Genomic DNA, 20,620 nt, shown 5'->3' on the forward strand with positions numbered 1-20,620 from the left:
TTGAAACAATCTACTTGTAACCTTGAGGAAGTATTGCCCCTTTAATGAAATCTAAGACATTGTATATATAGTTGTCTCCATATGGAAAAATGTTTTGGCCAATGGCAGCTGCATGAACATTTGATTGAAACGACTAATACTCAGATAAGATTGAAGTTGTTTCCTAGATTGTGGTGTGTGATGGAATATGGTGCTGTTGAAACACTCACTAGCAAGGCCACTTTTGTGTCTGTTGAATATGAAATGCAGATATACAGTATATTCTGTTTACTACTTTGCTGCATTTTCTAACTTTTCCCAAATTTCTTTTCTTCTCATGTCTTCTATGCGTTCCACGGCTTCTTGGATTTCAAGTTGTAAAAGGCACTTGGAATAGAGAAATGGTGCTAGAGCTTCAAGCATTCCCTTAACATTTTCTGTCAATTGTCGAACACTTTTGCTCCAATGCCCCTCCAGATTCTTCTCCATCCCTTCAACTAGAATTGGAAAAACCTCTTCCATTGCTTGTGATGCCATCTTCCAGAATTGCTCATTGTTCCACACATACAATGCGCGTTCTGCAACCTAAAATCAAAACATTTAGTAGTCTCCAAAATCATCTCTTTACATAAGGTGTGTTTAGTACGATTGAAACACTTTCTAGAGAGTCGGTTTGTGGTGTTTGGTTTAGAAAAAATGTTTTCCTTTGAAAAACATCTATCATAAAAATGGAGAATATGAATTCCCTCACTTATGGGCGGAAGTTATATTTCTTACAAAAATCTTACCTTTTAACTACCACTTAGGCATTATTATTATTATAATTATTATTATTAATAATCTTTAATACTCAAATGTTTTATCAAAACACTCTCTGGTTTACTAATAAAATTGTTGATCCTTAATATATGTATTTTTCTCAAGATATTTTCTTTCACCAACAGAACACCGGCAACCATTTTTCATGGACAACATATTGGAGAAAAACATTTTCCATGGAAAATATGACTTTCGGCGTACCAAACACACTGATAGTGGTTATCCAAATAGTCTTAGGCTGGAAGCTAAAGGGGAGGCACTGGCTTTTACCTGTGAGTTCCAACTGTTTAAACACTTGCTAATTTTGGTGCACAAAGGCAGTGCTAGTTCTTTGTACAGTTGAGGATGTAGAGTTTCCACAAGTTCTTCCAATTCACCAATAAGCAGAACTTCCTTCTGGCAATTTGTTACTGGCCAATACCTCAAAATACCTCTAATAACAACCTCACCAAGCTTTGGCTCTTTCTGCACAAACTGAGATACACAATAGGCCAATTGCCTGTGGTAAACTTGCATCCCTTTTGGCTTATGCAAAGGGACAAGAACTCTCACTAAAAATAGTTTATGCTCTTCTTTCAAAGGAACACTAAAGCCATTGATAATTGTGCCCCATATCTCAAGAAGTTCTCCTATTCCAGGGTTCCTTTGATCAGTCTCAAAAACATAGTGCAAAAATACATCATTCATTTCCTTTCTCATGAATGGTCTATAGAATGTTAATTTTGAATAAATTCTGTGGAACACATTCTTCAAGCTGTCACGTTCCCTTTGGTCTTCAGATTGGAACAATGTGAGGAGATTAAGAAGGAAAGAATGGTCAATGTAAATTCGGAGCGATTCGACACTTGTTCTAGTGACAATCCTGAGGAAAATGTCATAAACTATTTGCAAATGTGGCCAAGAGGGTGTAGGATTACTCACAAGGTCATCGTCGTCGGGTAATATTGAGGCAACATAGTAAATTGGTGGAGAAAGTGGCCTAAAAAGATTAGTGGACAACATTTTGAAAAGGGGTGAAAGTACTTGATCATCAAGTGGTTGTATGATAGTCTTGATTATTGAAAGGAGTTGAATGAGTTTTAGCCTCTTTAAATCCTGTTGTGAAGGGGATTCTTGTGGATCAGTGAAAGTGTAAGTGAAAGAACAGTAAGAAATAAGAGAGAGCAATTCCTCTGTTTCAGAATCAAGAAAATTTGACATGTTCCTGGAATCTAAAAGGAGTTGTTTTAGAGTTGTGGGTGTTTTTCTTGGAGAGTTTTTTGGGCTGTATGTTTTTCTTGGGGAAGATCTTGGAGAGTTTTTTGGGCTATTTCCATTAAACCCACCCATTTTTTCTTTTTGCCTCTTGCGAGTCGTCTGACAAAAAAGACTTTCTAACTTGATAAAAGAACTTGAAATCGTCGATCTCTTTCTTAAAGATTGAGATGAGTGGTCCTCACCTCAAAAGAGTATTTGGAGGCAAATGCAGAAGGTGGGAGCGAATGGTTAATGGTTTATTTAAAGCAAAGATTAGTATAATTCTTTCTCATAGATTAGTGTAAAGAGGAACAAGAAACACGATGTTTAAGAGAAAAGACTCTTGGAAATGTCCGATGATTAGGAGGTTTTTAAAGTAAAGACAGATAGGTAAAAGATAAGGTAAACTTTGTTTCTGGAATATTAATGGCCAGCTCTTCTATGCTCCTGGTTAATTTTTTTAGAGATATTGATGCTTCATTACTTAGTCATCAAAGCAAAGCTCTTGGCTAATTTTCCATTACTTCAATTTTTTTTTTTATTTATAAATATAGTAGGAGGTACCAAAAAAGATTTTTATTCGGTTCAACAAAAGAAACAACAAATATCATTCGAATGTATGCACATAGTTGGATATTCCTGTAACCATTACTTTTAAATTTGTGAAATGAAATAATGCATGTAACATTTGACGATTGTGTAACGTTAAACTTGTAAAATTGAAAAAGATATATGCAGGTAATTTACATGAATTTGTTCAAAACTACATTCTTCCGTTATATTCCTTACATTAAGATACACTCTTATATAGAATCATGGTAAGTAGTTTGAGGGAAGCCACAAGCGCAGACTGTCAAGGCATTTTATAAAGTTCTTATATGCGCGCTCATGCAGTAAGAAGGATGCTGTTTATCACTATGGTAAACTAATATAATTTGATTTAAATATGGGGTATCACTAAATTGTTTTCGGGAGATATATACCATGCATGATTATATGCGTTCAAAGCCACTTATGTTCCTTCATCGATAAATTACACTGTATAGTTAGGTAATTTTTATATACTTATGTACATATATATACTTGTTTACCCGAAAAATGGATAACAATTGAATTTATACGTGATTTTAAGGATACGTGATATAACTTGGCACAAATTGAGAAAATATATATATATATTAGTATTGAAATTAACTGTAAAAGAAATAAATGCAAACCAAATGAATCAAATAGCCTTGGCCCTCAAGTTCGATCACCCTCAAACCAAGTGGAGAATAAACTGACACAAGAATAAAATGACTAGATATTGAAAACCAAAAGAAAGACAGTATATTGCTTTGTATTGCATAAAATATGTCCTACTCTACAAATGATCAGACCCCCTTTATATAGTAGGGAAGTCCTACTCTTGATATAATTCTAAATATAGTAAGAAATCTCATGATAGGTTAATTAATTGGTCTTTCCTTGATATGTGTCGGGATTTCCGCCGTGATTCTCGCCCAATTGCGGATATTTCGGCTTTCTATTTTTTGGCTCGATAAGCTTCTCTCAGTCTCGCTCGATCTCTATCGTGTTCGATCCCGATCTTGGACAGTTCCAAGCTCGATCGGTCTCTAGGTTACGAGCTCGGCACTCAAACCTTACATCACGGTTCGATATTACACGAGTTCGAACCTTGTCCTATTATGTTTCAATCTCGATTAGTCATACGAAGGGCAATCTTGATTTTGACCGTATACAGATAGTCCCCTCGTTTCTCAGAAAGAAGATGGAGAGAAACGATATGAATTGCTGAACTCCGACTAGATAGGTAATGGCATCAGCGACGAGCCCGATTATGATGTATGCGACGAAACGTCCCGTCGGTCCAGTTACCAAGACATTAAATGCCTGTCAGTCGTTGGTCGGCCATTACCGGTTCCGAACCGCCGCTAGCAACCTATAAGAACCCTAGCTTTTCTCATTTCAAACTTTTACACTCAAAGCTCTTTCTACTCTTGCTTCTTCTTCTTCAGAAAATCCCTTTGCTTCACAATTTTCACACCCAAATTTCTAAAACTCTAATCAAACCGCATACCATCCTAATTCTCTTTTCCCTTGTTCATTAATGGAAAAACTTCCAAAACCGTGCCGCAAAATGAGGCCGCTTCTACATCACGATCCGCCGGTGGTGAGGCTGCGGCGGAGCCCCTCCCTGAGGAATTCATTCCGGTAGGGTGCCCAACCGTCATTGACTTTAAGGTCGAAAAGGTCTCCTTGGTACCGGGATGATGTGAGCCGGTCTCGAGGTACATATGCTCAATCACCGAAAAGATCCTCGACAAAGTCAAAGAGGAATGCAACTAGGACAAAAAACATGTAGTAGTCCCATTGCATGAGGAATCTATTACTACCCATGTAGAGGGGTTTCTAAGTGTTTACACTTACCCCTTCATGTTAGGTCCCTTAGACCCTGTCATCGCCGCCTTCTGCAAGAGATACGACATGACCCTTGGCCAGATCCATCCTTCCTTTTGGAGAATAGTGATTCTCCTCCGATTTTTCATAAGCAAAATCGAGGGATGTCTTTTCACCCTCGGTCACTTTATGCGCCTTTACAGTCCCCGACTCTATCGGGGAGGGCTAATCAAGCTCGCTCGCCGGGCCAATAAAGCCCCATTTTCGAGCATAGACGAGGCTCGTGACCGAGGTTGGATGGGCTGATTTGTCCGAATAAGGACTTCTGACCTGATCCCTGCTGAAGACATGCCGTTTTCTGAGAAATGGAACATGAACCGTGAGTAATATTTCGCCTTGAATGTTCAATTTTGCTATTTTTCTTCTTATCCTCTTTCTTCATCTATGTTTTTGGTGTTGTAGCTGTGGCCCAGATGCCGGACCCGATTCCGAAACTCAAGCAATGGGTCGAGGGACTGGTGTCGCAGAAAACATACTCCGAACATGCTTGGATGGAGTTATCAAAGGGTCGATGAGAGGCCCGCAATCATGGTAAGTTTCTCTTAGAACGGTTACCGTTCGGGCTTCTTCTCTTGCTTACTCCCTTTTTTTCCTTTGTAGGCCTCGGGAAGGATGTTGCAATGAGGCCCCCATCTGGTGAAGAAGAAGTCCTTCTACCTGCTCCGAAGCAGGCCAAAGAGAAGAAGAGAAAAGGGGCTCCGAGTTCCCCGGTCTCGGAAAAGAAAAAACCGGCGAGGAAGTCTCGCAAGCCCAAAGGGGATACTCGTGTTATGCCTTCGGACTTAATCCGCCGACTAAGGGACGAGTCTGAAGAAGGAGAAAAGGAATATAACTCCAAACTAGTGGGCCGTGTGCGGGCTGGTGCTTTGATACAAAAGTACTCTGAACTAGCGGAGGCTGATGAGGGAGCTTTGGCCGAAGTTCCTGAACCAGGTAGAGTTGAGGCCACTCCATCCCAAGCCGAGATGGTCGAGAGAGAGACCGGGAGCGAGGCTTCCCGGGCAGCGGAAGATGTCTCGAGGGACGAGGTCAGAATAATCGACATTTTTGGATGCCCTCAGATTTTGTACGCTATGATCCGTGAAGCCAATATGTTGGAAGGTCGCTCTTACGAATGTATCTAGGGGCGACTGGTATCCATGGCTTCTTGGATGGGTTCGAGTCCGCTGCCTCGGAGGATGTCACCGGGTTTGGTGGTTTATCAGTACCGAAGAAAGTACCATCATCGGGCGCTACCGGGTCTTCATTGAGCCCAAAACTGGTGGACCGATTCCCGACCCCAAGTATTAACTCCGATCGAAGGCGAAATATAGTGCTTTCTGTCCCGGAGGATGCCCGGGTTTTCTCTCCCCCATAGGGATTGCTAGCTACCTTAGATCCTTAGTGACCGAGGAAGACCAAGCAGTGATGAACGCGGTGGAAGACGCTTGCTTGTTTAATGAGGCCCAACATGCTCTGAATCGGGTAACTTCGTGGGTCTCTCAATTATTTCTTTTAAACTTGGAGTTGTAGATAATTCTAATATCTTCTTCCTTGTTTGAAGGCTTCGGTGTTATATCACGAGGCTTTCCTCCTAATCCGGGAGGAGCACGAGGATGAGGTTCGGGACCTCACTGAAAAAAGTGACATATACAAGCTTCTCTGTGAGAAGTTTCAGGCCGATTTAGTAACGGCTCGAGATGAGCATGCCGAGATGGCCGAGCAGGTATTCCGAATGATTCACGATAGTGGAGACGAATTGGAGATAATACTAACGATCCGATTCTGCAGGTCCGGCAGAGGCTTGAACAAATTGGACGACTCGAAAAAGGAAACCGTCCAAGCGCAATTGGAGTCGGCCAAGACCCAACTCCAAGCTTTAAAAGAGAAGGCCTCGGTGCAGGTTGAGAAGATCAAGGAGCTTCAGTCTCAGTTGGGTTTGTCCATATCTGATAAGGCAAGCTTGGCCAACGAACTTGAAGTGGCTAGATCTGAGGTGGTCGTGGCCAACACAAAAGCTGATGCTAAAGTGGCCCAGTTTAAGGTCGACGTCGAGGCCATCCAGGCCAAGGGCATGGTAGATCATGCAAAATGGCAAGCTCGAAGGGAAGCCTTCGAGGGAGTTCATGCCCAGGGCTTCGATATTATGGCCGAAATCGAAAATGCCAAAGGAAAGGAAGCCAGGGCCCGGAGGTTGGCCTTCCCTAAGGAAGACTCCGAGAGCTCAAGTGAATCCGAAGACGGAGAAGATCCCGAGGATGGAGATGCAACCTCCGATGAGGACCAAGCCACTTAGGACTTTTTTTATTTTTCTTTTGTATTTTTTCTGAGGCCATTTTTGGCTGTTGTAACTTTTGCATTAGACCTATTTGACCTTTGTAAAAAACTATTGTATATAAATATAAGGCTTTTCGTTCTCTTTCGTCTCTCATAATTTTCCTTTGCTTTATTATTTGTATTCACAAAGGTTGAAATGCCTTAGCATGAAACAATAAGGTTGTGTTCAAGGGTTCGAACAAACCTTACCTTTATTGCCTTTATGGGTTAAGGCGTTATTGGGGTTCGATGTTACCAAAGTTTTTTCCCCAAAAATATCTTAGGTTTGAGACTTTGCCGAGAGTAGCCTTTAGAACCGGTTGTGAAAGAGTTTTCTCTTTTTTGAAGGCTTATTTTTGTTACGGATTTCGGACGTCTCTGAGCCGTGTTAAATTATCTGTAGCCTCTTAGTTCGGAAGCTACCCATTGGGCTTGTTTTCGTATTTTCTCCGGGCTTGCTCGAGATAATAGTCCCTGAGTGGGGTGGTCGTGAACTTTAGAAATCGGGGAGTTTCCTATTAGGTCTTTTTCTCCCGAGGCCCGATGACTTGGGCTGTTTTAGTCGGACGGCAGTCCCCGAGTGAGGATCGTTCGTATTTCGATTAAGTATTGCCCTTAGGCTTGTTATTTTCGGAAGTACGAAGCTCTTTTAAGGAGGTGTAAAGAGGGAAAAAAATTAAAACATAAGATGATTGCAAGAAAAGTACTTCTCTTTATTGTCGATTGAAACAATCATACATGCGTACATGTTTTATGTCATGGTTCAAGCGATCTACATGGGCACGACTTGTTTTGACCGTTTGGCCCTTACAATAAATCCTGTCTATCGAGACCCTCCCTTTATGAAGTAGTTTCCTTGCTAAAGTTAATGTTTAAAGATAGTGCATATCCGAGGGTAGCCCCCAGTATTCGATATTGATTGCAAAGGAACCTCGGATATTGTTGAATTGATCTTCGGTGTCGATTCGTAATCCGGCTTGATTCTAAGTTAGCACGATTCATTGTTGCCTCATTAAAAACCTCGTCGAAAAAACCCATTTGGGACAAAACCGGTCTAAGGAAAAAAGAGAGCAATACATGCTTTCAGACCTAAAGACTTCGTGCCGCTCGCCCGAAAAAAAAAATCCATCGTCGTTTCTTGTCGGCCACCTACAAGTGTTATTCTGAAATGAATAGGAAATGTAAAGAGGTCGTACCTTAGTAGTAGTACCATTTTAGGTGAGATACGTTCCAATTGCTCGATAGTTGTTTTCCATTCAACGTTCTGAGCTTGTAGGACCCTTTTCCGGTGACCTCGAGAATCTAGTACGGTCCTTCCCAGTTCGGACCCAATTTTCCTTCGTTCGAATTTCGGGTTTAAGAGTGACTTTCCTTAGCACTAAGTCCCCGATGTTAAAATATTGAAGATTGGCTCTTCGATTGTAGTATCTCTCGATCCGTTATTTTTGGGCAGCCAATCGGATGAGGGCGGCTTCATGCCTTTCATCCAATAGTTCTAGTCTCGTATTCATGGCCTCGTCATTTGACTCCTTTGTTGCATATCGGAACCTGATACTCGACTCTCCGACTTCGACCGATATTAGAGCTTCGACGCCATAAACTAATGAGAATAGGGTAGCCACGGTACTGGACTTCGAGGTTGTGCGGTATGCCCAAAGAACTTTGGGCAGAATTTCCTTCCACTTTCTTTTGGCGTCGGTTAGCCTCTTCTTAAGATTTTGGATGATGATTTTGTTGGTCGATTCGGCTTGTCCATTCCCGCTAGGATGATAAGGTGTTGATAGAATTCGTTTAATCTTATGATCTTCGAGGAATTTGGTCACTTTGTTGCCGATGAACTGTTTCCCGTTATCACACACAATTTCGGACGGCATCCCGAATCGACATATGATGTGATCCAAATTGAAGTCGATGACTTCCTTCTCCCTATTTTTCTCGAAGGCTTGTGCTTCAACCCACTTAGAAAATTAGTCAGTCATAAATAAAATAAATTAAACTTTACCTGGTGCCCACGGAAGATGGCCAACGATGTCTATTCCCCACTTCATGAATGGACATGGTGATAAGACTGAATGGAGCAGTTCCCCGGGTTGGTGAATCACTGGTGCATGCCTTTGGCATTTGTCATATTTTCGAACAAACTCTTTCGCATCTTTTTCCATGTCGATTCAGTAATAGCCGACTCTGATTATCTTTTGAACCAATGATTCGGCACCGGAATGATTTCCGCAACTGCCCTCGTGAACTTCCCTCAGAACATACTCTGTGTCTCCCGGTACCAAACATATCGCTAGTGGACCATCGAATATCCTTCTGAACAAGGTTCCGTCTTCGGACAAGGTGAATCGTGCTGCCTTCGTGTGCAGGGTCCTCGATTCTTTTGGATCTGAGAGAAGCTTTCCGATTTTTAAATACTCTATGTATTTATTTCTCCAATTCTAAGTCAAGCTTGTGGAGTTTATCTCGGCGTGGCCTTCTTCGACTACTGACCTCATGAGTTTCACGAAGGCCCCCGAACTAACTTCGTTGTCCTCGACCGATGACCCTAAGTTTGCGAGGGCATCGACCTCACTATTCTGATCTCGAGGCACATATTGCAAAGTCCACTTCTTAAATCGGTGCAAAGTTACTTGTAACTTATCTAGGTATCTTTGCATCCGTTCTTCCCTAACTTTGAAGGTTCCGTTAACCCGATTCACCACGGGGAGGGAGTCGCATTTGGCTTCGATCACTTCCGCTCCCAAGCCTTTGGCTAATTCGAGACCTGCAATCATGGCCTCATATTCGGCCTCGTTGTTAGTCAATTTTATAGTTCTAATTGATTGTCTAACCACGTTGCATGTGGGTGGTTTTAGCACGATGCCGAGTCCAGACCCCTTTGCGTTCGAAGCACCGTCAGTAAAGAGGGTCTAGATTCCCGAGGACGTACCCGAGTTTACCAATAACTCTCTTTCAACCTCGGGTACTAGGGCCGGCGTGAAGTCAACCACGAAGTCTGCCAAAATTTGAGACTTAATGGTCGTTCAGGGTCAATATTCAATATCATACCCGCTGATTTCTACGACCTATTTGGCCAACCGTACCGAAAGCTCGGGTTTATGCAAAATATTTCGAAGTAGATAAGTTGTTACAATACATATAAGGTGACATTGGAATTACGATTTTAGTTTCCTAGAGGCGCGTATCAAAGCGAGCGCCAACTTTTCTAGGTGGGGATACCTAGTTTCGGCTTCACCTAAGGTTCGGCTAACGTAATAAATTGGAAATTGCATACCTTTTCCTTCTCGGACTAGGACTCCACTTACCGCTATCTCTGATACTGCCAAATATAAGTACAACTGTTCGTCCGCCCTCGGCGTGCGAAGCAGCGGCAGACTCGATAAGTAACATTTAAGTTCTTCCAAGGCATGCTGGAACTTCGGGGTCCATGTGAAGTCATTTTTCTTCTTTAGTGATGAGAAATATCTATGGCTTTTATCGGAGGACCTCGAGATGAATCGCCCCAAGGCTGCTATGCGCCCGGTTAACCTATGCACGACATTTACGTTGTCAACTGCCGTGATGTCCTCGATAGATTTAATTTTATCAGGGTTAATCTCGATTCCTCTGTTGGACACCATGAATCCGAGAAATTTTCCTGACCCGACCCCGAACGCGCATTTTTCCGGGTTCAGCTTCATGTTATATTTCCTCAAGATACTGAAGGTCTCCTGCAAATGCTTCAAATGGTCCTCTTCTCACAGTGACTTAACTAACATATCATCAATGTAAACTTCCATAGATTTCCCTATTTGTTCTTCGAATATCCGGCTTACTAGGCGTTAGTACGTGGCACCGGCATTTTTTAATCCAAATGGCATTACAATATATGAGTAGGTTCCATATTTAGTGATGAACGAGGTCTTTTCCTGATCATCCGGGTTCATTTGTAATTGGTTGTACCCGGAATAAGCATCGAGAAAACTGAGGATCTCGTGGTCGGATGTGGCATCGATCATGCGATCGATATTAGGCAAAGGAAAAGAATCTTTGGGGCATGCTTTATTTAGGTCTTTGTAATCTACACATATTCTAAGTTTATTTTCTTTTTTAGGAACTACAACTATGTTTGCTAACCATTCAGGGTATTTTACTTCCTCGGATGGACCCTATTTTAAGGAACTTGGTTACCTCATTTTTGATGAAGGTGTGCTTGATCTCGGACTGGGGTCTTCTTTTCTGCTTCACCGGATGGAACTTCGAGTTCAAGCTTAGTTTATGGGTGGTGATTTCTGGTGGGATCCCTGTCATGTCGAGATGGGACCAAGCGAAACAATCAATGTTAGCTATAAGAAATTGAATAAGCTTTTTTCTGAGCTCAGGATGTAACCCCGTACCCAGGTATACCTTTCTTCCGTACAGACATTCGATTAGTATGATTTGCTCCAACCTTCGACCGTTGATTTGGTAGCGTCGGAGTCATCGGGGACTATGAAGGATCTAGGGACTCCATAATCATCATCTTCGCCAGTCCCCTGTTTCTGTGGTTGGGTCGAGGCTGGCGTTTGTGATTGCTATTTGGCCTCATGTTTTTCCTTCGAATTTGGCCCTTTTGTCGATGAAAGTGTCGATATCGGAATCACTTCGTCAACGACAAACATTTCCTTTGTGGCGGGTTATTCCCCGTAGACTGTTTTGATTCCCTCTGGTGTTGGGAATTTTAGAACCTGGTGAAGGGTCGAGGCCACTGCTCTCATGTTGTGAATCCATAGTCTCCCGAATAGGGCGTTATACCTCATGTCGCCCTAGATCACATGGAACTTCGTCTCTTGGATGGTCCCGACCACGTTTACTGGCAAAGTTATTTCGCCCTTAGTGGTTTCACATGCCATGTTGAATCCGTTTAGCATTCAAGCCACGAGCACGACTTGGTCTTGTAGACCGAGTTGTTCTACAACCCTCGGTCGAATGATGTTGGCTGAACTACCTAGATCAATTAACACACTAACAACTTGAGTCTTATTCATGAGTATAGATATTACCAGTGCATCGTTATGGGGCAGTATGATTCCTTTTGCGTCTTCGTCGTTGAAGGACAAGATTCATTTCGGTATGTAATCTTGATCCCGAGATCGCTTCTCCCTTGTGACCGACACCTTAGTGCATTTTAATACTGGCCCTTGGGGAACATCGATCCCTCCGGCAATCACGTGAACAAAGTGTTGTGGTTCTTCTTGCCCGTTTTGTCTGTTAAATTCTCTATTTTTGAAATGTTTCTTGGCCCGATCACTTAGAAACTCCTGAAGGTGCCCTAAATTGAATAACCGCGCTACTTCTTCTCTCAACTGTCTGCAATCTTCCTTTCTGTGGCCATGGGTGCCATGATACTTGTATACTTGATTGGGATTTCTCCAGGCTGGGTCGGTTTGCAGAGGTCGAGTCCATTTAGTATCCTTGATGCGTTCGATGGCTGATACGATGGCAAATGCATCAATATTGAAGTTATATTCTTACAATAGCGGTGCTTCCTTAGATCCGGTATGCCTGTCGAAATCATTCTTGCTTAAGAGCACTCGAGAGTTCTGGCCTCGATCATTTCTCCTTTCACCTCGTACGGAGTTGTGCCCAGGTCCGTTGCCCCTACGATCTCTATTATACGGCTTGTATCGATCCCTGTTCGACCTTGGTTCTCGATCAACGTCCCTTTTGGTAACGGACCCGGAAGGAGCCCCCAGCTGGTCGTCTTCAACTCTAATCTTCGATTGATATCGATTATGTACATCGTCTCAGGTAACAGCCGGGTACTCAATCAAGTTCTGCTTCAACTGTTGTGAAGCCACTGAACTTCGTTCATTTAGTCCTTGAGTGAAAGCTTGAACGGTCCAATCATCGGCAACCGGTGGTAGATCCATTCGTTCCACTTGGAGCCGAGACACAAACTCTCTGAGCTGCTTTACCTTGAAAAGGTCTGACTTCCTAGTCTCGATCTTTATGGCTCTGGCATGTGCTTTTACAAAAAAGTTTGCAAGCATGGCAAAAGAATCAATAGAGTTAGGTGATAAATTATGGTACCATATCATTGCTCCCTTTGACAGGGTCTCCCCAAATTTCTTTAGTAACACAGATTCGATCTCGTCGTCCTCTAGATCATTCCCTTTTATTGCACACGTGTAAGAGGTGGCATGCTCGTTGGGGTCGGTCGTTCCATTATACTTGAGAATTTCGGGCATGCGAAACTTCTTGGGGATCGGTTTGGGAGCCGCGCTCAGGGGGAAGGGATTTTGTACAAACTTTTTGGAATCCAAACCCTTCAGTATTGGTGGTATCCTCGGGATCTGATCAACCCTGAAGTTATAAGTTTCCACCTTCTTGTCGTTTGCTTCGATCTTCTTTTCCCCCGATTCAACTCGCTTCGTTAGTTCCTCGAGCATCTTCATGATAGCGGGATCGGTCCCCGATTCATTTCCGTTCGATTTCCTTGACATCGATTCGACCCTGTGAACAACTTCCTGGGATGGCTTGGGCTCGATCCTGCTTGGTGAATGGTTCTGGTTTTGGAGCTGTGCTATCGCGGCCTGCTGAGCCTGCAACATCTCGAAGATCCTTCGGAGGCTGATTCCGTCTTCGTCGCCGCCATGTATGCTCTGAGCGGCTGATCGAACATCCCTGCGGACGCTATTCTCAGGATCGACGGCCAAAGTTGCATTAATGGCTACATGCGAGCTGGCGTCGATCGGATCTATTGTCGGGACTCCATCGAGACCAACTGGAGGTACGCCGTTCCCTGGTGCTATGTTGTCATTTTCATCATGGTGACCGAAGTCATTGTCCACGTGTACGGGCGATGCATGAGAGTTCGACATGTTGATCCTTGAATCAAAGATACTATTATCCTTAGCCCCATGGTGGGCGCCAAACTGTTTACCCGAAAAATGAATAACAATTGAATTTATACGTGGTTTGAAGGATATGTGATATAACTTGACACAAATTGAGAAAATATATATATTAGTATTGAAATTAACTGTAAAAGAAACAAATGCAAACCAAATGAATCAATAAGCCTTGGCCCTCAAGTTCGATCACCCTCAAACCAAGTGGAGAATAAACTGATACAAGAACAAAATGACTAGATATTAAAAACCAGAAGAAAGGTAGTATATTGCTTTGTATTGCATAAAATATGTCCCACTCTACAAATGATTAGACCCCCCTTTATATAGTAAAGAAGTCCTACTCTTGATATAATTCTAAATACAGTAAGGAATCTCATGATAGGTTAATTAATTGGTCTTTCCTTGATATGCGTCGGGATTTCAGTCGTGATTCTCGACCAATTGCGGATATTTCGGCTTTCTATTTTTCGGCTCGATAAGCTTCCCTCGGTCTCGCTCGATCTCTATCTTATTCGATCCCGATCTTGGACGGTTCCGATCTCGATCAGTCTCTAGGTTACGAGCTCGGCACTCAAACCTCGCATCACAGTTCGATATTACACGAGTTCGAACCTTGTCCTATTATCTTCCAATCTCGATTAGTCATACGAAAGGCAAGCTCGATTTTGACCGCATACAATACTATATTATTAAAGCCCTTAACTTTTCGTTTATTTTTTTCTTTAAATTTTACACCTCTAAATAAACCGACTCCGCCACAAATCATATCCTTGTTTTTTATCTAAAGAGTGAGTCGTTAGCATATAGCATTTGCATTTTTGAAAGCAAACAAATCATAGCACAATGATAGTGATTCAAACACTTGAATACAAACCAATTAAGCAGAGTGAGTTGCACACTCAATGTTTACAATTGTCATGGGCTCAACATACTAAGATATCCCACAACCAACAAAAAAGAAAATATACAGCAAATTCAATGCTTCTAACATCAAGAAAACACAAGGATCTTTTTTTTCTTTCTTTGTTGTGATTTCCCACTGGGTGTCCGGTACCCGCTTTGGGCCCGACTAATCTGAGTATGCGCCGGAAAATCTCATTCACCATTTTAGGCCTCACCAACCGGATGATAACTTGACTGCAGATCTACAAGATCAGAGCTAACAGAGAAACAACCATTTCTTTTTGTCACAACAAACTAGGCAAGGCTGCAAAATAAATCCAACAAGAATAGCCAAGAAACTGACAATCATGACCTTACATGTACACAGTGCCATAACCACAAGAATATATAATGTTGGTGGCACACACATTAAAATTGAACCAACTGTGCCTAAGGGAATCCTATAAGGTCTTGACGCTGCAGGGTATTTTATCCTTAACTTCACAAAAGCTATAAATTCCACAATCATTCCACAACAATACTGAAAGTTCGCTGCAGCCACAATCTCTTGGAAACTAAGCCATGACAGAAGTATAACACCTGATGCAGAAAACAATATTCCAATAAGAGGAGCTCCATAACGCAATCTCTTGGCGAAAAAATCAGGAAGCATTCCTCGTTCTGCCATTCCCAAAAGCTGAAAAGAGTCACCACTCATTTCAGCCAAAAACATTCCCATATTTGACACAGCCAACGCCCCTTGAACCCATAATCTTAACCATACTCCTCCAATAATCTTAGCAATATAGAAATAACCATCACTCCTAAGTTTGCGATGCAATGGAACAGCTCCGGTGCCACCCCTCAAACTTCTCTGTGCTAATACACGAAACTTGCAAAGCAGTTACAAATAACTGTTCAATAATGAAGCATAAGAGATCAAAGGGCCACAGCATCATTCCTTTACATGTTGTAAAGCTACCCCACATCAGCTTATAAAGATTTATCATACACATTCAGCACACTTGTACTCCTATAAAGGTACCTTTAATACCCTTGAGTGGTAGGACAAAGACATTTGCAAGAAGTCATGTATCAACGGCAACATAACGCCCTGACCGAGGAAACCCCATTGAGTTATGAGTTACAGAAGGAAATCCAAAGGTAAATCACCAGGAATGATATAAGCAACTTCCCTTTTAATTTTCCAAAGACAAAATTGCGCCAGATGGTCCTCCTCCTTCCATTATTCTATGTTTCTTCTTCTTCCTAATTCATGTCATTTTTGGTTCTCCATGTTCTTCTTTTGCAACAATATGAGCAAATTTAATATTGGCGCAATTTCCATCCTCAATATGTCAGCCAACAGACAACTAACTCTAAGCTGATGCAATTTCTCCTTTCCCGAAAAAATACACTATCTACCAGCTGGGCTCGGTGCTCAAACAAAAACCAATACAAGTTATTCCACGGTTTACACAAGACTATGTAAATGCACATGTTAATAACGGGACACAACTAACAAAGTTTTGCTGAAGTATACCAAAATCAGAGAAAACTAAAGTGTCTTTTTCAAATCACATATCATCAAACCAGCATACACTACTAGTCAGCTTAGATAATTATTATGTGTCTTACAAGATCTCTAAACAATTTGCAAAGCCGCTTATAATTAGCACCTGGCTTCCAACAAATAATTGAAGCATATATAAGGAGTCCTAACTGCAATAGGACGTCATGCCTGTCAAAACTGAAAGAAAAAAGAGTGCAACAGGACCTCACAGATACAACTTGATAGACAATCCATAGAGTCCAGAGTAATTCTTAACACTTGCATAGTCATCTTCTTCTCCCACCTTGACCATTATTGTTCTGAGCAATAAAAAAAATACCAACACGAAGTGATGGAAAAAATTTCAACTTTTTTTTTAATCGGTGAAATAATTTTAATATCATAACGTACATAACGCTGCTTTACTTCCTTTCAATGCTTGGCTGCTCTCCCCTCTTCCTATCATATGCATACCAAGTAAAATCTTGTGTCTCGTCCAACTCAGAAAGCTTTGTTTGAACATTGAACTGCTATCTTTAACCATTATCAAAAAATAAAATATTAATGCAATCAAATATTAGACTGACAGCAGCAAGTCAGGATATTCTTACAACCATCTTGTTCTTTTTCCCTGCAGATAAAAGGATAACTTTGTCATCGACAATATCATCCGCTTCAATCTTCTTACTCTCACTATCAACTTTACCATTGTTCAAGTAAAGGCCCCCTTGCTTAAGCATCCGTCGTGCAGCTGATTTGCTCTCAAGCAAACCACCGGAAACATAAAGATCCAAGATCGGTATGTTCAACACCTGATCATATTTCATGGAGCAAGACGGAACATCAGCTGCAATACCCTCAATAGTTTTCCAATCCAATTTGGTATCAGCATTTCCAGGCTTCAGTGCCTCTGTAGCCTTAAGCGCCTCTTCCAATCCCTCTTGTCCATGAACAAACCGTGTAACCTCCTCAGCCAACCTACGTTGAGCTGTGTTAGGAACATATCCAGGTTTTCCCATATCCCTCTCCAACTCTGCAATTTCTTCAATGCTCAGAAAAGTAAGAATCTTGAGAAACCTCACTACATCATCATCAGGGACAGTAAAGAAATACTGATAGAACTTATATGGCGACAAAAGTGAAGGGGCTAGCCAAATTGCACCGTCTTCTGATTTTCCAAACTTTGTACCATCACTCTTGAGAAGCAAAGGAAAAGTAAGCCCAAAAACAACAGGAGCATTGCCTACAACAGCTCCATTTTCGGGAGATTTCCCAATAAGCCTACGAATAAGATCAGTACCAGCAGTGATATTACCCCATTGATCACTACCACCAATTTGGACACTCACACCTTCTTTTTCATACAAATGCACAAAATCGTACCCTTGTAAAAGCTGATATGTAAACTCAGCATAACTCATCCCCTGCTCTGCATTCTCCAACCTTTTCTTCACACTTTCCTTAGACATCATAGTCCCAACTCTTGCATACCTCCCTACATTCCTCAAAAAATCCAAAAACTTCACATCCTTCCACCAATCATAATTATTCAAAATTTTCACCTCTCCGGCATTTTCACAAACACCTGGTGCGCAGACCAAAATCTTTTGAATAACCCCGCTAATCCCAGATATATTCTTCTCAAGTGTCACTAAATCAAGCTCGGGTCGCTCCAAACTCTTCCCAGACGGGTCACCGATTCGACCCGTAGCGCCGCCAATGAGCGCAACAGCATTATGCCCACAACGTAAAAACCAAGAAAGCACAATATGCCCAAAAGATTCCCAAGGTGTAAGCTTTCGGCAGTCGGGTCAAACCCGCAGTACACTTTCAACGGACCCAAATTCGGGTCGGAGCAAACGGAGCGAAGAGAGTCGTTAGTCACTGATTCCAGTAATCCTCTCTCTTCAAGAATTTGTAAAACATTGGGTCGGGTTTTTTTATTCGAGTGTTGAAAATTTTCGGGTTGTGGAGTGTCTTCTTGGGATGTTAATTGGGTAGAGATAGAGCAAAAGGGGCGATGGGAAAAACTGCGGAGGGAAAGGCAATTGTGGAGAAAAAGGCATGTGGGTAGGGAAATGTTTTTCAAGAAAGAGGAAGTGAAAGGTTTTTGAGTTGCGTTGAGAAGAAAAGTTCGAATGGCACCGGCGCCGGCGGCCATATTTTCTGTGTTTTTGACTGTTGAGTGTTATCTGATTGGGGTGAGTTTAACCGGAGACACAGATTTCTTGAAAAAAACTACGTAGAACATTACAAACCAAAGGAGTCGTTTGAAAAAGGAAAAAAATATAGTCGATGGCAATTAAACCACTTTTGATCGAAATTATATTTTATAAATACGATAAAAATAAATCTTTTTGCTTACATATATGTTGTTGATTCCTTGGGTATAAGAATTTTTCTTTTAAACTTCCTTATTTGAATTCCTAGCTTTGTTAGTGATATGAACTTTTATCTTCTCAACTACTCAATTATCTATTACTATATTAAAAATACAAAAGTTTATTCGCATTTTTTATCCTTTAAAAATATATTTCACATTAGACAAAATCGTTATTTAATTATTTCTCTAATTTTTAGAATTTTGAAATCAACTAAAATATTTTTTATTTAATTTTTTCTTATTTGAATTATATAGAAAGTCAATCTATATTTTACCTTATTTAAATTCTTAGCTAATGTGAACCAGGTAACATAACTATTATAATACCTTGCCTACTACTTATTCTAATGCTTAAAAATCTAGGCACGAAGAGTAATCGTCAATATATTTGCCGTTCTTTAAATTATGGCTTATTATTGAAAATTCATCGTGTGATGAATTGTATATTGCTTTTTATGATTAATTAAAATTAGAAGTTATTTTAAATTTACTTTCTGTTTATTTGAAAGTTGGTGAGCTCCTTCTTTTCTTTTATTTTTTTTATGTGCTTATTATGTTAGGATGAATTTATATTATGATAAGATTTGGTTTTGCGTGCAGGAAATAAATTATAAAATCTTGCATCATAGATAAAAACAGGAAAAAATTATGGTATGTGGAGCTATTTTAGACCTGATCAAAATTAATGTTATAGCAGCACCATGAAATACTAAACAAGCTCTGATTTCTTTAAAAGTCTTTAGTCAATAAGGAATTATAGTTCTACTCTTTTTTATTCGTGAATATAATATTATTGATTTATTATACATATGTGCTTGATGAGATAATTGAAAGAATTAACTAAATCAACTTATTTTGCAACGGTGTATGTTTTAATTTGTTTATTTGACTCATTGATTGTAAGAGTTTGTTTTATGTTGTGCGGCCATATAAGCTTGATTCAGTGAAATTGTCCTACAAGTTCATACATGTATTTTACGCATGGTATAAAATAAAAAAAGTTACTACTTAATTATTAAGAGAATTTGTTTAAAGGAGTAAAACTTTGTAAGTGAATTTTTTGTTAACTTTGTAGGCATCTGTTAAATCAAAAGAAGATTCTTACGAAAATAAACTCAACGCTTAACAGTTGGAAGCATTTGTTGAAACCAATAAAATAATAGACTATCAAATCATAGACGAGATATATATCAATGATTGTTCATCATGTCATAAATACAAAATATAGAAGCCATAAATTAGTTAAATAAACACTACTTCGCTCAACTCCAGAGAATGTGAAGATGTTTAGATAATTTAATATCTATTGTATAACTCAAAAAAATTCTTGATATGTATGTAATAAAATTTTTATAATTTTTAGATATTAATTTTGTAATGCTTGTCAAATAAGTTATATTACACGTGCAACACACGTACACTAAATCTAGTCCTTAAAAAAAGAACCAAAAAGTTAAATAGATACCTGTAATTGCACAAAATTATGTTCCCGATACACAATTCCATGAGATTTTATCTAAGCACCTGAAATGTTCAAAACATGAGTTATTATTTTTCCTTAAACAGAAGGCAAAATTATTGAGAATTTTAAAACTTGTATCACTGAAGTAGAATCAATAGAAATATCTTGTTAAACTTGTATCATCAAAGCAAAACTCTTGGCTAATTTTCCATTACTTCAAAATTTTATTTATTTTTATAAAATATAGTAGGAGGTACCAAAAAAGATTTCTTTTTCGATTCAACAAAACAAACAAAAAATATCATTCGAACGTATACACATAGTTGGATTAATATTCCTGTATCCATTACTTTTCAATTTGTGAAATGAAATAAAGGATGTAACATTTGACGATTGTGTAACGTTAAACTTGTAAAATTGAAAAAAATATATGCAGGTAATGTACATGAATTTGTTCAAAATTACATTCTTCTGTTATATTCCTTACATTAATATACACTCTTATATAGAATCATGGTAAGTAGTTTGAGGGAAGCCACAAGCAAAAAGTGTCAAGGCATTTTATAAAGTTATTATATGCGCGCTCATGCAGTAAGAAGGATGTTGTTTATCACTATGGTAAACTAATATAATTTGATGTAAATATGGGGTATCGCTAAATTTATTTCGGGAGATAT

The 20,620-nt window shown here is 40.2% G+C and overlaps 3 protein-coding genes across 3 annotated transcripts; all 3 read right to left on the reverse strand.

Moving 5' to 3' along the window:
* Positions 1 to 142: 142 nt before the first annotated feature.
* LOC107800096 (serine/threonine protein phosphatase 2A 57 kDa regulatory subunit B' beta isoform) lies at positions 143 to 2,247 on the reverse strand. The gene is made up of 2 exons (XM_016623243.2): positions 1,069 to 2,247; positions 143 to 564 (listed from the first exon to the last, which is right to left on the reverse strand). Exons 1-2 carry the CDS (start codon positions 2,125 to 2,127, stop codon positions 271 to 273), a joined length of 1,353 nt encoding a protein of 450 aa, XP_016478729.2. The 5' UTR covers positions 2,128 to 2,247; the 3' UTR covers positions 143 to 270.
* A 12,576-nt stretch (positions 2,248 to 14,823) lies between these two features.
* LOC107800095 (putative polyamine transporter At1g31830) lies at positions 14,824 to 16,411 on the reverse strand. Its single transcript, XM_016623242.1, has 3 exons — positions 16,338 to 16,411; positions 16,185 to 16,296; positions 14,824 to 15,438 (listed from the first exon to the last, which is right to left on the reverse strand). The coding sequence occupies exons 1-3, from the start codon at positions 16,409 to 16,411 to the stop codon at positions 14,824 to 14,826; spliced, it is 801 nt and encodes a 266-aa protein (XP_016478728.1).
* On the reverse strand, positions 16,102 to 18,457 carry LOC107800102 (tyrosine--tRNA ligase, chloroplastic/mitochondrial-like). Its single transcript, XM_016623248.2, is given in 2 exon segments — positions 16,102 to 17,869; positions 17,872 to 18,457. Coding segments are annotated over 2 exon segments (1,563 nt in total). The 5' UTR covers positions 18,260 to 18,457; the 3' UTR covers positions 16,102 to 16,694.
* Positions 18,458 to 20,620: the final 2,163 nt, after the last annotated feature.

The sequence above is a fragment of the Nicotiana tabacum genome, chromosome 19, assembly GCF_000715075.1.
Source record: "Nicotiana tabacum cultivar K326 chromosome 19, ASM71507v2, whole genome shotgun sequence".
Lineage (NCBI taxonomy): Eukaryota > Viridiplantae > Streptophyta > Magnoliopsida > Solanales > Solanaceae > Nicotiana > Nicotiana tabacum.

Excerpts from the sequence above, each read along its gene's own strand:
- LOC107800096 (XM_016623243.2), bottom strand. The coding sequence starts at position 2,127 with ATGGGTGGGTTTAATGGAAATAGCCCAAAAAACTCTCCAAGATCTTCC. Across the intron at positions 565-1,068 it reads TAAACAGTTGGAACTCACAG|GTTGCAGAACGCGCATTGTA; the intron begins GTAAAAGCCAGT and ends TTTTGATTTTAG.
- LOC107800095 (XM_016623242.1), bottom strand. The coding sequence starts at position 16,411 with ATGGTCAAGGTGGGAGAAGAAGATGACTATGCAAGTGTTAAGAATTAC. Across the intron at positions 16,297-16,337 it reads CTCTATGGATTGTCTATCAA|TTTTGACAGGCATGACGTCC; the intron begins GTTGTATCTGTG and ends TTTTTCTTTCAG. Across the intron at positions 15,439-16,184 it reads GCAAATTGTTTAGAGATCTT|TTTCGTGTATTAGCACAGAG; the intron begins GTAAGACACATA and ends CTGCTTTGCAAG.